Genomic DNA, 18,009 nt, shown 5'->3' on the forward strand with positions numbered 1-18,009 from the left:
TGATTCCTCATGCTTCCAGATCCTGACTCAGCTGGAAACGTAGCATGATCCAGTTTACCTGTTAAACTGGGTTAACTGGTGTCGTGTGGGGTGTACCTGAACATGCATGTGTGTTTGTCTCTGTTCTGGCTCTGTGATGGACTGGTGACAGTTATGAGCCCAGTCCTCATCTCTCCTGATGGTAACTGGGATAAGGTCCAGCCCACCCCAACCCTGCAGTGGACTGAGCGGGTCCAGAAAACAGAAGACTAAAAAAATGTTTAAACATTGCCACCTACAGGCTGCTGGTCTCCAACACATCCCATAGTAAGCTAATGATGCTGTGTGTTTCCTAACCTGGGGGCCCTAAAGAGCACAGGGGTCCCTGAAGTTCTGATGATCCAGAGCGAGTGTGATTTAAATGTGTATGACCACACGGAGACAAGTTCAGGTGTTTGTTTTTAATCCCTCGGGTGTTCATTCACATGGTGGAGCCTGAAAACACCAGCTTTGCACCAGTTCATTTAGCAGACATGACTGAGAAACAACAACATGCAGATGATTATTCCTGCTTTGGAATAAATAAATAAAGAGAGGGGTAAAGCCTGACCTTTTTTATTTATTTTTATTTTTTTTTCCAATAACCCTAACTTTGGTTTATAAAAGGAAAAGGTTTTACCATGAAGCAACATCCGTGTGGACGGGGGATTGTTGGTGTATTACTGTGTGAGAGATATTAACCCAGCTAGTGGTTACACATTACAACATTAAGGTGGATCCAGGCAGTTTTCTGTAACAAACAGGTAGGAACACAAGAAAGAAAATATAACCTTGTTGAACAAAAGGTGGCATCATAAACTCTGCCAAATATGTGTCCACTTTAGAAGTCTCAGTAATCAGGCTTTTAAACTTCTGTAAGAAATGTAAAACAATGAGAAATATTGTTGTAAGGAAATTTGATCTAATTCTCATTTGCACCTGATCTGGAAGTGTTTTTAAATAGAAAGCGGTCAGATCTCGGAGAAACGACCTGAAAATACCCAAGAGAGCACTAAATACTGTGTTTATGTCTATAAATATATATGTATGTGTCTACAGTTGTGCTCATATTTATTCATACCCTTTCATTAAAGAAGAATATATATATATATATATATATATATATATATATATATATATATATATATATATATATTTATATATATATAGATATATATATATATATATATATATATATATATATATATATATATATATATATATATATATTTATATATATATAGATATATATATATATCTATATCTATATCTATATATATATATATATATATATATATATATATATATATATATATATATATATACGTGTGTGTGTGTGTGTGTGTGTGTGTGTGTGTATGTATTTATATCCTGTGGATTAAAGTCACATATACATCCATGTCACATCTGGAGGAGGAAAGTGAGGAAGGTGTCCTCTCCAGTGGAAAATCCATCCTCTGCAGGATGTTTTTGATAACTAGTTTAACTCTTTTGTATGTAAGCAATGAGGACGATCAGTTTTATGGGGATTGACTGTTCTGCAGTGGTAAGTATTGTTCATTTTCACTGATATGACCAAAGCAAGTTATATAAAAAAGTTAAAACACAGAGAAATGCATCAAAGCAGGGATTCCCAGGCCTGATCCTCGAGGACCAGTGTTCCTGCTGAAACATCCAGACATTCAGAAAACAAGCAGGACACCGGTCCTCAAGGACCAGGATTGGGGATCCATTCATTAAAGCAAATACTACATGTCCAAAATCATTTGCAATTTGATCAATGCAATGAGAAATGCTGCTCTGGTGTGCAGAAAGAACTGATTGTTGTGGAGTTTCGAGTCAAGTCTGTTGTGGGAAAAGCAGCAAAGTCACTGAAAAAAGAAACTGTATATGTTTTAGTTTACTAGCAGCTTGCATCCAAACAGTAATGTTGACATTTGACATGATCAGACCAAGATGACACATCACATATGAGTTAATGAACAGTTTATGTCACAGCTTTTCATTCAATAAGTTCTTCAGCCAACTGTTTGAGATAAAGGAATTCTTACTGAATGAATGAATCACAGACAGATAGATGTTTCTGTACACGTGGGCCGGCGTCTGTCTTGCGTTTTCTTCCAGCTGGGAGAAACAGGAGTGTGGAGGGGGAAGAATCTTCTCAGATTTCACTCCAAACTGCGATCCTGCTTAACAACAATGTAGCTTCTGCTCCCAGACGCTCGCGCGGATGAGCGTGCTCCCCCGGGGAACAGGATCTCTCCAGAAACGAGTCTGGCCATCACCTGAGACATGCTGAGAGGAAAATGACCGCTCGGTTGTGTCCGAAGCAAAAGCAGGCTGTTATTCTCGGTTTGGGAGAGAAACGGCTGCAACGTCAGGACTACCGGCTGTCCGCCAGGAATTCAGTCCAGATGATCCATAAATGAACTTTTTACACCTGGAGGGTGTCGCTCGCGCCCAGAGACACGAACCATGGTAAGCTTTCATATAAATGTATTTTTCCCTTCAGTCAAACAGCCCGAAACGAGACTGAAGGATTGTGAACGTGGCTGAAGAAATGCTGAGTAAGCAGACTGTCTCCATAACAACATGGCTGTGTCTGTAGAGCTGCTGTTACAGAGATGCTTCATCATGTTGTCCACATGTTCAGCTGTCAGGGTCACCTGCAGACCTCTCATCTGGCCTCATTCAAATGTTTTACTGCTGAGCCATTTATAGCAGGACGATACAGCAAAGTCAATTATTCCAAGTTTCTCCCAATCAACCAACGTTCAACTGATGTTTGATTATTGATTTATTATTTCAAACGACCAGTAATCTGCTTGTAGAAGAATAGTTATCATTATCAAACTGCAGGTCATTTTCTCTAAAATGACAGTTTTGTGAAATATTATCCTAACACCTTGCTGCTTTTAATTATAGTTATAGTTTTCACATTTTTAAGGTTATACAAAGAGAATAAATATTGTTTCACATTTGCACAGCTGTAGCTGCACTTCTAGGCTACAAGTTAGTGAACATATAGCCTTTTTATTTGACCAAAACTTATTTTATTCTAAATTTTAAAAAAAACTCTTTAGTTGCTCTTTTTCAAATGAGACATTTTTTGCCCCACCCTTGTGTACTTAATTATGTTTATTTTTTTATGTAATGTAAACAAATGACCTGTATTTGTAAATAAGGAGTCATATTTCTCAGGAAAACAAATAAATAGTTCTGGTCATCTTCCAAATTTTGTTTTGCTGACGCGATACTCATCAGTGTGGCTAGTAGACCAGAACATGTGGTAGATGTGTTCTTAGTTTATCTCGTGGGTAAATTAAAGCTTGTGGAGCAGTAAAAGCTTTAGCAGCTTTCTTATTTTACTTGCATGGAGCTAATGTGGGGCTAAAGATTCAGCCTTATTCATTGATTTGTGCACGCAATCTTTATGATGTAGACTAGGCTCCTATGAAGAATGTCGGCCAGCTATTACCAGTTCCAGACTTTGAGGGACCACTGTCCTGCAGGTTTTAAATTGTTTCCCTTCTTCAACACACCTGATTAAAATGAAACGTTCTCAAAAAGCTTCTTGTCAAGTTTTTCACAAGCATCTCAAAGTTATACACAGTATAACTTTCTGAACTTAAAAGTTTCTGACAGTATCCCAGGACTGAAAAACTGCACTTCACAATTTTTTTTTTGAGGACCCTGTACTGCTTTACAGCAACGTTTTGCTTTATGGCACCACGTCACCCGGTAGCAAATAATGTCAATATACTACCCATTTTAGATCCAAACCACGACTGATTCATCAAAGAAATCCAAGAGGGCATTATTGATGTCTGAGAGGAAAAGAAAGATAAAGCTTTAGAGCAAGACACAAACAAGAATCAACATCTGACTTTGGCTGATTGGAGAGACCTCCTGATTCCTGAATTATGCTGTGTCTCAATTCAGGGTCTGCACACTTCCAAATGTGAGGACTGCGTAGGCTATGAAGTGTTTCATGTCGTCCTCACACACCGAAGTGTGCTAACTTGCCAGAAAAAGACAGACTATCTAGTGTACGAGAATTACCCATAGTGCTCCAGTCCTCCGTTGCCTAGCAACTACATATGTCAAGTTTATTAAAAAACTGATCCCACTCTTTTACAAAAAAAATCAAGTTATTTTTTAAAATGACAGAAAATGGTGCCATGTATTTTAATTTTATTTATTTAAATTTTCCTTTGTGAATAAATGACAAACATGAGGAGGCGGTTTAGATGAGCTCTCCTCTGGCTGACAGCTCATTCTGTCAAGCTGATGTTAACTTCAGTGAAAAATAATCCTTGTTAGAAGTATTTACAGTTGTCCTCAAATGTATTCACGCCCTCCCATCAAAGAAAAAAACAGCTGCCTGGGAAATAAGCTGAAATTGATAAAGGGAATAATAAATTACAAATTTATGATGAAAATTATGACATTATTTTCAAATCCTGGATCAACAGAAAGATTTTATAAAAAGCAAACAAATATGATAAAATAATATATGTTACATCCCTCATAAACTAATATTTAGTTAAACAATCCTATGATGTTTCCACTCCAGTCAGGTGTTTTCTGTTCCTCTCAGTCAGACTTCTGCACCTCTAAAAATAACCTTCATCACCATGATTTTAATGACCTACTGATTTTACTAAACATGTTGCATCAGAGAAACATCCAACACCCTCATGACAATGACCCTTTTTGTCTGGAGCTGATGATCCCTGATCTAGACCGTAGTGAAGTCAGTCATGGTTTGTTTACATCAAACCCACTCCAGATAGCAGGCAGGTTTGGGCTAATACAGGTTACTTTAGGTTTTTTGGCTAAGTGAAGGCACTGGCAAGTAATGTGTGGGCCAGATGTGGTCAAAATATGAGGAGCTTGTTATGATGTGGTACTGTTATGATGTGGTGGTTTGCTTTTTCCTTGGTTCTGGGTTCCTGTTTTATTTTGGTAGTATTTCCTGTTTGGTTCCCTTGTTTGTTTGTTTAGCTTTATTGATTTCCCGGTCATTGAGTTCACCTGCGTTCACTTAGTTAATTTGCTTCACCTGTTTCTTGTTTGGTTTTTCTGTGTATTTATACCCCTCGGTTTCAGTTGTGTTTGTTGGTTCATTGTCATTCTGTTAGTTGTCATTTTGTTGCTCTGCCCTGGGAATAAACCTGAGTTCTGTAGACTGGCGCCCCGACTCCTGCATTTGGGTCCACCTCCCTCCAGCCACTGTAACAGAGCTGGCCTTAAATTAGATTACAGCAGTTTCCTTGTGGGCTATATGTGGTGGTCATGTGGCTGAGTTTTCAAAGCATCGCTCACTTTGAGTCAGCGGCTTCAGTCAAGGCAAAAAATGAGCCGAATGTGGGACTTTTTACAAGTCACTTGAAAATGAAAAAAATAACCACGGATGGCAGCAGTGGGATAGCAAAGGGATTTGGGAAAGTATTTCCTGCACGTTTCTGTTAAAGTCTTTACTGAAGTCCTTACCTTACTATATTCCAGGGATCTGTCCTTGTTATGGATGAGAGGAATGGGCTTTGAATGAATGAAAGAGGCAGAGCAGTAATCTAACAGCTATCTTTGATTCTTGAATTACAGTCACAAATAGAGTCCAAATTATTAACAAAAATTATATCAAATGTATCAAACAGTGTGCACATGCAGCTGTCTGTTAACAAAGTCATGAAGTGCAGTTGTGACAAATAGAAACAGAAATAAACTGAATGACCATGAGTAAAAGGAAGAAGCTTCTGTACAGTCAGATAAATCACTGTTGTCTAATATTTACTGTTTACAAAGTGTTGGTTTGCTCATTAAACCAGTGTTTCATCCGTCTTTCAAGAAGTCCCCAAAGTTTCACATTTCAAATTGGTTCCATATGCAACACAGACACACTTCTGAGTTTCAAGTGCCTCATGGAAACCAGGAAGGAAACTCTTCTCTTCTCTTCTCTTCTCTTCTCTTCTCTTCTCTTCTCTTCTCTTCTCTTCTCTTTTCTCTTCTCTTCTCAGCAGTAAAATGTAATTATAATGGTAGTAATGGATTTTTAAAAAAAAATAAAATCGTGTCAGAGTTGCTGTCTGACTGGTCTGCACACATTCCCAGACAGTCCTTTCTTCCCCTCATCTATGGTTTTACCTTGGCTGTGCTTCATTTTGCAGGGGTCCTACACTGGAATTCGTCGTTGGGCACACAAACCCCTCCACAGTATAGTGAGCCTTTGTATGTTAAACACCAGGGACTGCAGCTGATTGTGTTCTCAGCTGTGCTCTCCTGTTACTTTGGTCCACCTCTGTGTCTGTGCAGGAGAGAAACAGAAAATTAGGAGGAAGAATGCAATTTAAACATGTACACATTTATACAAGTTATGAACAATGAAACAATGGAAGTATATTCCATTCAATTTATTTAATTTAATTTACCCAGATTTATTTTAACTTCATTTAAACATCATTCAGTCTTTTTAGAAGAAAGAATCAGTTTCATAGAAAGATGACTATAAAGATTCAAGTTGTTCAAATTAAACATTTAATTTATCCAATAAAACCCTTCATTTTCAGAATTTGATAACTTTTTTATTTTTTATTCAAACATGTTAGCAAGTGATTTCCATAAGTAAATTAGGATTGCATTACTGCAGCAGGTAAAGCTGAGCTGTAATAATTAAAATGTGTGAATTTCCACTGCGTGTTTAGCATGTAGGCCGGGGCTCGTGGTGGGTTTCTCTAACTGAACTGCCCTCCACACATGCAGCCCACCAGAACGGAATATTCCAACAACTTTATGTGAATGTAAATACAACACAAGAAGTAAAGCATGTAACTCAAACCTACTGTGTTGCAAACACAAAAGGTTAAATCCCTGCTGAATAAGAATTTTCCATGAGCCTTTTGCTCAACTTGAACTGAGTCAGAGCAACTGAGAATCAAAAGAAACAGTGATTTGAGTAACTCTGCCTGTCAAGTTAAACCAACACTATATATGAGCCTAAATAGACTCAGTTCAAACCCTTTTTACAAATAAAAAACATATTAAACTTGGTTCTACAGTTCTCTCAATTTCAAGTTAATTAAGTCCATAAAAATGCTACTTCATGCCATGTCATCACTAACTAACAGAATTAATTGGGATTCATGTAGGGGAAAAGTGTTTTAGCTCAACTGCAGATCAAGTGCTCTTTTTGGAGTGTAAGTGTCAGGTAATGATTGTTTGTTGCAGCAAGCTTCCTGCCTACAACCCAAAAAATCCCCACCAGGACCAAACTGAGAGCAGCTTTACTGTGTTCTTGAGTGCAAATGTTAACATATTTGAACTCATGTTGGGTGTAAAAGTGTCAGCCTCAGGCTTTCACTGAGCCCTGGTCTCTGTATGATGACATAATAATGGTAATCTGGGTGACTGTATGGTGGCGTAGGGGTTAGCCTCACAGCAAGGTCACTGGTTCAAGCCTCAGCTGAAATTAGTTTTTTTCCCCCCCCATGTACGTGCCAGTTCTCACTGGGTAATCTGGCTTCCTCCCACAGTCCAAAGCCAGTGTTAGGTTAACTGGTCACTCTGAATTCTCCCCAAGTGTGAGTGGTTGTTTTCCTCTCTTTGTTTGCCCTGCGATGTACTGGAGGACTGTCCAGGGTGTCCTGCTAATCGCTGGGATAGGCTCCAGTATCCCTGCGATCCTGAAATGGACTAAATGATTTAAACTATAGCGGGATGGAAATCTGAGCCTCCGTCACCTGTGAATTTGCAGCATTCTGTCAAAAAGCCAATAAGTGAAATTCAGAAACTATCATTCATATTTATACATATATATATATATATATATATATATATATATATATATATATATATATATATATATATATATATATATATATATATATATTAGTAATTAGGATGTATGTTAATCGTCTTTCAATTGAATGGTGTTTGAATTGATGTTTTGTAATGTGATGATTAACATGAGCTAGATCAACTGCCCCTCATCTGTACAGTGACAAACCAAAAAATGTATTAACTTTATGCTAGGATGAAAAACTCTTCTGATTCGACCAAGTGACATAAAAGCTAAAGAAAGTTCACACCATCCCAGTGAAACCTGATGATATCTGAGGATATCTTGCTGCTTTGCCTGCTCAACTCAACTTTATTCAAAACAATACAAGTGAATAAAACAAGAGAGATAAATAATGTAATTAAATAATTGTTCATTGGTTCCAAAACATTTTACAAACAATTCTTAAGAGTAAGAAAATAAAATCCAATACAAACAAAATAAATAAATAATAGGTCTGTCGCAATAAGTCAATCACACGATAAGAAAAAATGCGCGTAATAAGTTTGCTGGACGCAATAATTTAAATTTCTTTCTTTTCTTTCTCGAGTGTCACATTTGTTTTAAGACCATATTAACTAAACACGGCAATACAACAAGCTTCCATCTGCACTTAAAAACACAATCATCAACTGCAGTTTTCCCAGCTGGGAAACAAAAGACCTTAACAAACAAGCTATCTCCATTTTCCTGACTGGCCATGATCACTGGGGTGTTTAACTGACCGATTAAAAACAAACAGGACAGTGCAACATGTTGTGCACTTAGACAGTGTGGTTGGTAAAGCTATGCTGCCCTTTAATATTGCTGAAAAGGCGACATTTTGAAAAATGTTGCAAACATTTCACAGCCAGTATGAATAGCCTGGATGAACATACATGTTACAAACGGCATTTCCACAGCTTTAAAGTGATATGAAAAATTACATACTGGAGGCGATCAAAGACATTCAATTTTACCTTTCCACCTTTGGTCTAGTCCAAAGATGTTTCCATATATGAGCTTGACCATAGACTATATAACTGCTGACTGGACCCTGACCTCCAAGTGTTCAGAGACCATATGTTCCAGATAAACACATTGTCAAAACCCCAGAAGAAATCCTGATCGTTTTTTGGAGACTGGGGACTAGATAAGCATAAACTAATCTGCACATTGAGGTAAATGTTCTTTAGAAATAAAGTATGTTGATCTTTGAAAGGGCGTACTTGCATTAATATGGCATTATATTTATTTTAGTTGAAAAAGGTCTCAAAATGACAACAGTACTTGCTCTACACAATATTATCCTCTATTGAGACAATTAATCGCATTGCAAAATTTGTTACTGTGACAGGCCTAAATAATAACTATCCATCCATCCATTTTCTGCCGCTTATCTGGAGTCGGGTCGCGGGGGCAGCAGCCTAAGAAGGGAAGCCAAGGCTTGTCTCCCAAGGCATTCCCAGGCCAGCTGAGAGATATAATCCCTCCAGCGTGTCCTGAGTATTCCCCGGTGTCCAGGAGGCATCCTGGACCAGATGCCCGAGCCACCTCAACTGTCAGCTGGTTCCTCTGGAGGAAACTCATTTTAGCCGCCTGCATACGAGATCTCGTTCGTTCTGTCACGACCCACAGCTCATGACCATAGGTGAGGGTAGGAACATAGATCGACTGGTAAATCGAGAGCTTCGCCTTCTGGCTCAGCTCCTATCTTCACCACGACAGACCGGCACAGAGTCCGCATTACTGCAGACGCCGCACTGATCCACCTGTCAATCTCATGCTCCATCCTTCCCTCCCACATGCACAAGACGCCAAGATATTTAAACTCCTCCACTTGAGGCAGGACCTCACTCCCGACTCCGAGAGGGCAATCCAACATATTCCGGCTGAGGAAAAAATTTCTATATTTAAAACCAATAGATAAAACCAAACTATACCACACTAAACCAGAAACGGTCTCACACTGGATTGAAAGTCAAAGAATAAAAATGGGTTTTAAGAGGAGTTTTAAAAATGGACAGTGAGGAGGCTTGTTTAATGTGGAGGGAAGCTCATTCCACAGTTTTGGAGCCAGAACTGGAAAAGCTCTGTCCCCTCTGAGCTTCCATTTGGACCCCTGTATGTCCAGGAGCAGCAGGCCTGATAGCCTGCTGAAAAAAACAACTGACATTATGATATCAGCAAACTAACACATTGATCCAGCAACTGAGAACACAAATCAAGGGGTATAAATCATAGACTGCATATAAAAAGATGGGCGGACATCACCGTGACATCACCAGTAGGTTTCTGAAGAGCTGAATTGAAGCTCAGTGGGTGGTTCCTACCATCCTACCATCCTACCATCACCATCTTGGCAGGGTCATGCGTGTCATCTCGCATGGAAAATACAAATATGGGCAAAGAGGTGGAGTTGAGAGGGGGACTGTGAGCGTCACGGTGGATGATTGACATCGAGCAAACTCCAAGCTTTCTGTAGCAAAGAGCTAACTGAGCTAACCCGGAGATAACAGGAGCTAACCCGCTAATGGAGGTAAGCGGGTTAAAGCTAAGTCATGTTAACCGGCTGAAAACCGCGGTTGTGCTTCATTCTTCTGATGTGAAGTGGGAGATCGGGTACCTGTCAATCAAAAAGACATGCCCCTAAATATGCCGAACTTTGAGATTAAATTACTTTAAAACGGGCGAGTTAGAAAAAAAATTCACTCCCTCCACAGTTGTCATGAAGGTAAACCTGACCTGTTAAACCTAAAATGGATTTTTTGAACCAGGCTGTAAACATGTTTATTTCTGCTGTGAAGCTGGTCTTTTTAATATTGGAGTCTTTGGGGATTTGCTCTGTATTGCAGCCCCTAGTGGATGAAGGAGGAACTGCAGTTTGATGCACTTCCGCATAGGCTTCACTTTTAACCACCGGAGGCTATGTCCATCTTTCATATACGGTCTATGGCATAAATACACAGAGGAAGTAACTAGACACAGGTGAAATGAATCAGAAAATCAAACCAGGTGAACTAATGAATAGGAACCAAAATATGAGAGAACTAAACAAAGAAAACTACAAACCAAAACAGGAAACCAGAAGTAAAAAGAAACACAAAATATCATATCATGACAGATGATCCGGATCACCATCAAAGTATAATCACTTCTTCCTAATTCGTTTCTGAGATTTCCTGAAAAATGAAAACCAGTGTCGCCCAACACAAACGGTACAGAGATAACAAAAATGCTAACTTATAGTAGGAGTAAGCGGGTAGCATCAGACGCATTTCAGAAAACACTAGCTGCCTAGTTTCTGTAGTGGAGTTACTGTAAAAGATGCCCTGCACCTATTCCACAGAATGAGCAGGAACAGGGTTTTTGTTGTTGTCTACAGTTGGAAAAAGGTGGATTTTTCTTGGCAGGTTGAGAAAGTTCATCTATCCCAGGGTCTCATTCACAGCTGAGGGAACAATGAAGAATAGGAAATGGACAGGCCTGTAGTTGCAAAGTTTACAATAACACTGCATCTCTCAGTCATTGTTAAGAAAGACCTGAGCCAAAAGGGGACACTTCATTTATCCGTCGATCTATGTTCCATCTGAACAGATGGTCACGAGCTGTGGGCAGTGACTTAAAGAGTGACATGACACATTCACAAATAAAATCAAACTGGATCAGAAATATTTATTTTAGAGTGAAATTTGAAATAACAATGACCCAAACTACTTTCTTTCATAAGTGACTGTACTCTGTTAAAGAATGGATGGGAAGCTCAGTCATCCAGGAGGGACTCCGAGTAGAGCTGCTGCTACTCCACATTGAGAGGAGCCAGTTGAGGGAGCGCTGGCATCTTTTAGGATGCTTCCTGGATGCCTTTCTGATGGGTTATCTCAGGTATTTCTCACTGGGAGGACTCCCCATGGAAGACCATGGACCCAGGACCAATCAAGATCCCCTCAGAAGAGCTGAAATTGAGCTTGCGACCCAACCTCAGACAAATGGAGAACAGAAGGACAAATTGATGGACAGTTTACATGTAAATAAAAATGTATTAAGAATATTTTTGTAAGCACTTTGAACATCTGCACCTTTCTAGTTTTTTAAATAATTGCTGCTTTGGTTTATGAAGTTTTTTTTACCTGCATCATTTCCCACACACAGTAATTTTCATTGCTTCCAGTCAGTATGAGTAATGGCAAAATGGTAGCACTTAATATGTATTATTGTAGTATTACAGGTTATTCTGAAAATGTATGCATCTAAGTCTTTCTGTGCAGACCTCTGCTTTCACCTAGTAGAAGTCAGGTGCAACAGTCCAACACATGTGAAAAGTTACTGCTTCATTTGTCTTAGAGTTGATGTCTGTTCCCTAACAAGTAAAACAGCAATAGTGAGAATCTAAATGTAAAGCTGATTCAGTTTCAGGAAAACTCCTGTTAAGAAGTGGGATGGTTTCACAGACAAGTAAAAAGATTCACTGCCCCTTTCAGCCTTAAAAGTTCCAACTTTTGCTTTTTAAACTAGGATAGCTTATACAGAGTTCAAGAGGCTTTTTTTATTTTAATTATTTTGGAGAAAACCCAGATTTATGTCTTTCTTTACAATAAGTATTTTGAAAAGACAGTTATTTTTTGGCGGCAGTTTCTCTCAGCAAACATTCATTCTTATGCAGCACCTTCCTCTCCAGAGAAAGGAATGTGCACGGGGGAACAGATTTGACCACGTTTACAGTCCTTTTGCAGCCATATGGAGGGGAGGATTTTTGTGCCAAGCAGTAATTGCTTTCAGGGCTGTGACCTGATGTCTCGGCTTCACTATACAGACAAAGACATACTGCTAAGCAATGCATTCTTTACATATTTGTCAATGATGGAAAAAGAGAAAAAGTATCTTCAGAGAAAAGTTTTGAAAAAAAGATAGGAGACATTTGTGTGCGAATGAAGACATATTTGACCTCAAGTTTTAAAAAACATGAAAATCTACAAACTTCTAGAATCTATAAACAAAAGAAATGGTTGAATATGGTTAATGTCTTTGGTACTTAAAAGAAACTTGACAGCTGCTGTTTAAATGACATGAAACTAGCATGAAATTCATTGAAACCAGTTTATTTGGAAGTCATTTAGCACTGTGGAATTGGCAGTTTGACAAGAATTGGTTGCCTTTGATCCTTTCAGGCGCCAGTGCTGCCATGCTGCCAACATGCAAAGATTTATAACAGTGATATTTATTGCATAACTCATTGTAATATGTAGCTTTTGTGGCAGCTAATGATCTCACAATAATACGGGTTATAAATATAGTTAAAAATATATATTCTAAAGTAGTCCAAATACAGGTTGGATGCACAGGTTACTAACATGCAATACAAACTATGGGATCAAAGTTTACACATTGTCATGATGTTGGTTGTTTTGTGCCTTAGTTTCAGGTTTCCGGTTTTATTTTGTAGTTTTTCCTGTTTGGTTCTCTTGTCTGTTGTTTAGCTTTATTGATTTGCTGTTCATTGAGTTCACCTGGTCTTGTTTAGTTCATTCCGTACACCTGTTTCTTGTTTGGTTCCCCAGTGTATTTATACCCCTCAGTTTCAGTTCTTGGTTGCTGGATCATTTTGTTGCTTTAGTCCCTTGGGTTACAATAAATCTCTTTGAAATCCGCATCCCTGTGGCTCTTCTCTGCGTTTGGGTCCACGTCCCCACCGCCCGACCTGACACACATTTCTGAAGCTCCAAGCCAAGTGTTGTTTTTTGTTTATTTTCTTTGAGCAACTGTGGAGAGAACACAGGGGTGTTTGAAAATAATTAATTCTTTAGAGTGGAAACCATGGGAAATGTGAAACATGACAACAGCACATATGTGTAGTTACAGCTCCACAAATGGACCAAACAGATAGGAAAATGGTCCAATAATTGAGGAAAATGGTGACTTTGGATACTTGCTGTGCAAAAGTTGGTGTTTTTAAAAATGACAATGGTATCATTGGTAGAAGATAATATACTTGAAGCAGTACTACTGAGCTTTTGAAGATATTTTTTAATAAGTTACCCCCAACCAAAAGATAATTCAGCAACTGCCTTGCATCCTGTTACTTCTCTGAGATCGCTCCAGCAAGTAAAAGTCAATGCAATGTTGACTCTTATCTAACTTCTTGGTTAGTCACTTTCATTTAATCTTTTCCTGCTTCCTCTGATCATGCCCTCTTGCATTTTGTAGATAAACTAGCTATGGTCCACTTTAATGTATCCAGTGTCATTATACCCAGATGCTAGTATCTGATGCGGTGCCATAAAGCAAAATGCTGTTGTAAAGTGATGCATCAGGACAGAAAGTCAGATGCAGCGTTTTAAAGTCATAAAGTTGCATTATGATACTTTAATGAAAATGGTTTTGTAATTAGATTCACATTCTTATTTTGTGTCAGCAAATTTAGAAAAAAAACTAAACAGTGTATTTTAAAGGCACATTTAGTGGCTTAGTGGGGTAGGCATTGGCACGTGGCAACTCCATGTGACAAAATCGCATGGTATTTTGCAAAACTTCTTTTTTATTAAAAGTGTAGAAAGAAAATGTGGATTAATATTTGATTGTCATGGAACAGTCTTTGCCTCCATTAGCACCTGTCAGTGATTGGTAACACCACCACAAGCTATTGTCAGTTAGTATACCAAGCTGTTTGGCAACTACCAGACAAGAAAAACATCCATGAACTGTTGCTAGATTCTACTAAAGTCTGTGGCACTGTGAGATTCTGTGCTAATAAAGCACAAATACTCTGTACAAGCAAGTAACCATCACATGTAATACTGTACTCGTTTACGTGCAAAGAGCTGTTCTTCAGAACCACAGTCATAAATGAGGGACTTAATGCAGAAAAACCCTAGAAACTGAGGGCTAAATAAAAAAAATAACATATCATTGGCTTCATGGCAAAATTACTAAGTTTATATTTGACAATTTAATGGGAAGTGATGCACAAGGGATCACCAGTGTTCAGAGAATCCATTTGAACAAATGTTACAAATTAACAAAAATATTACTTTGACAGTTATGCTCTGATGCTAACAACATGCACTTGACGATGCTAAACGTGTGGCGTTACACCTGCTGGGGTTTTTTGAAGAGTTGTTGAATAATTCTTGTGATTTTGAATACTAGTTTTGCTAAAAATGCCCATCTCAGTTATGTCTAGCTTACTATTTTAATTTATGTTGTAATTTCTGGAACATTTAATGTGTTGTCTGAGAATGCATAACTGTCAGAAGCACTGTGAGGAGTGTGTGTGCATCGTGCACACAATGTTGCACGTCTGTTGCACAATGCACACACACTCCTCACAGCACCTGAATAGCAGAGGGTCTTATCAGCAGAATATTGCCAGATTATTGCTGTCATACTTTACATTTCTGCTGGCATACAATGGCCGACAGGTAAACCATGCAGAAAAAAACACACATTCCTAGGACACGGAATGACAGCTGGAGCCAAACAAATAAAATCTGCAGCATTTTTATGTTCAGTCTTTCTGTCTTGAATATTCTGTGTTTAGACTTTGCATGGGGAATAATATGGGAAGTTGGCTTGACAAATACTTACCAATTTTTATTTATGGGTTTTTCTGCGTATCTGTAATTTGGTTTTTTTTTTCTTTGGTATTTTAGACATTCTTATCATCTGTTGTTCTGTTTTTGGTGTTTGTGTTAGTATTCTTTTTGTCTTCGATATTTTGTGTTTTGTTTTTTGCAATGTGCCAAAGTCCAGAGTTTTTTATACAAAAGAGTAACTGTTGGAGCTAGTGAAGATGGGTCATGGATACGGACTAAAACATCTAATTCCAGCTTAACTGAGGAGGCCGTTTTGTGGATGCAGAACTGGAGTAATGAGGTAGCCTAAAAGAAATGAGAACAGGTGGAGGTAAAAGCCTTATCTGCCCAGCAGTATAATGGGAAACTGATTTTGTACAGTATGTGGACTGTCCAACACGTGGAGCTAAGACTCAAGATCTGCTGTATGCCAACTGGAAGGAAGCATACATGGCTGTACCCCTTCCACCACTGGGCAGATCTGATCACAACATGGTCTATCTTTGCCCAACGTACAAACCTTGTGTAGAAAAACTTCCCTTTACCACCAGAACCTTCAGGAAGTGTTCACCAGAGGCAAGGGATGCACTGAGGGACTGTTTTGGCTGCACTGACTGGGATGTATTGCTGGAGGAGCAGGATTTGCACAGGAGTGTTGATACCATCACAGAAAACACAAGTTTCTGTCGAGACACTGTGATTCTAGTCAGGACTGTTAGGTGCTATCCTAACAATAAACCAGGGATAACCAGTGTCATCAAAGGTCTCCTGAACCAAAAAAAAAGAAGGTATTTGAGTCAGGGGACAAGGAAAAGCAGAAGAATGTGCAACAGGAGCCTAAAAGGTCTCTGAAGCATGCCAAGCTGGGGTACAAAAGAAAAGTGGAAAAGCAACTGGAAAACATCCACCTTCGTGGGTGCCCCTTTCACCTCTGCTGCTGGTTCCTCCACCTCTGGTGCTAATTCTTCCACCTCTCCAGCTAGTTCCTGCAGCTCTGCTGCTAGTTCCTCCACCTCTTCGGCTGGTTTCTGCATCTCTGTGGCTGGCTCCTCCACTTTTGCAGCTGGTTCCTCCACCTCTCTGGCGTATCCCTTCACCTTTGCTGCTAGTTCCTTCACCTCTCGGGCTGGCTCCTGTACCTCTGCAGCTGGTTCCTGCACCTCTTTGGCTGATTCCTCAACCTCTGTGGCTGGGTCCACCACCTCTGCAGCTGGTTCCTGCACCTCTTTGGCTGATTCCTCAACCTCTGTGGCTGGGTCCACCACCTCTGCAGCTGGTTCCATTGTCTATGCAACTGGTTCCTTCTCCTCTGCAGCTGGTTCCATTGTCTATGCAACTGGTTCCTTCTCCTCTGCAGCTGGTTCCATTGTCTATGCAACTGGTTCCTTCTCCTCTGCAGCTGGTTCCATTGTCTATGCGACTGGTTCCTTCTCCTCTGCAGCTGGTTCCATTGTCTATGCGACTGGTTCCTTCTCCTCTGCAGCTGGTTCCATTGTCTATGCGACTGGTTCCTTCTCCTCTGCAGCTGGTTCCATTGTCTATGCGACTGGTTCCTTCTCCTCTGCAGCTGGTTCCATTGTCTATGCGACTGGTTCCTTCTCCTCTGCAGCTGGTTCCATTGTCTATGCAACTGGTTCCTTCTCCTCTGCAGCTGGTTCCATTGTCTATGCGACTGGTTCCTTCTCCTCTGCAGCTGGTTCCATTGTCTATGCAACTGGTTCCTTCTCCTCTGCAGCTGGTTCCATTGTCTATGCAACTGGTTCCTTCTCCTCTGCAGCTGGTTCCATTGTCTATGTGACTGGTTCCTTCTCCTCTGCAGCTGGTTCCATTGTCTATGCAACTGGTTCCTTCTCCTCTGCAGCTGGTTCCATTGTCTATGCGACTGGTTCCTTCTCCTCTGCAGCTGGTTCCATTGTCTATGCAGCTGGTTCCTTCTCCTCTGCAGCTGGTTCCATTACCGCTGCAGCTGGTTCCATTGTCTCCAGACGCTTCAAATATATGTCCCCGTGGAGTCCTCTGGTGTGCAACACGGCGTTTTAGGTGCTTCGTCGTCTCTCTCCCTCGCTGCGCAGCCACACTCTCAGCCCGCCTGCGGAGAAGAACAGATGCGGCAGTCCACCGTTCGAAAAGCTTCCTCACTCCTCCCACCTGGCCCCGCAGCCAGCCTCCAGTTCTAGGTCCGAATTAGTCTTACTCACGCTTTTCCCAGGCCACGTAAGGTTTCCGGTGGCCCAGGGCTGAGTAGTCAGGCCAACAACCTCAGAACTGCTGCGGTTTCCCGATCCTGCCTCCGCTCCTGGCGAGTGAGCTGCGCGTCCGGCTCTGTTCCTCTGCCGTCCTTCTCTGCCGTTCCTGTCTGCCTCAGCTGTGGCTTCACTTAAATAATGTCCAGGTGCACACAGCTGTTCCTGCTCATCAATTAGCTGAGGGATGGATGGGCCTCAGTAGGGATTGGTGGCAGCACACAATTTAAAATACACAACAATACAATCTAAAATGAACATGCACTGTAACAAATCAAAATAAAACTAATCTTTGGCCCAATCACATATGCAGCTGGTTTCAACACTTCTGCAGCTGCTCCCTCCACCTCCATGGCGGTTT

General features: G+C 40.1%; 1 protein-coding gene across 2 annotated transcripts in view; it reads left to right on the plus strand.

Annotated features, from left to right (window-relative positions):
- Positions 1–2,250: 2,250 nt before the first annotated feature.
- Positions 2,251–18,009, plus strand: part of gask1a (golgi associated kinase 1A) — a 29,655-nt gene continuing 13,896 nt past the window's right edge. For both annotated transcript variants that reach the window (XM_079240283.1, XM_079240284.1), the window contains exon 1: positions 2,251–2,496. In XM_079240283.1, coding sequence (XP_079096409.1) covers positions 2,494–2,496 — 3 coding nt within the window. In that variant the 5' untranslated portion in view covers positions 2,251–2,493. The remainder of the gene's footprint in view (positions 2,497–18,009) is intronic.

The sequence above is a fragment of the Telmatherina bonti genome (genome assembly GCF_933228915.1).
Source record: "Telmatherina bonti genome assembly, chromosome: 5".
Classification (NCBI taxonomy): Eukaryota; Metazoa; Chordata; class Actinopteri; order Atheriniformes; family Telmatherinidae; genus Telmatherina; species Telmatherina bonti.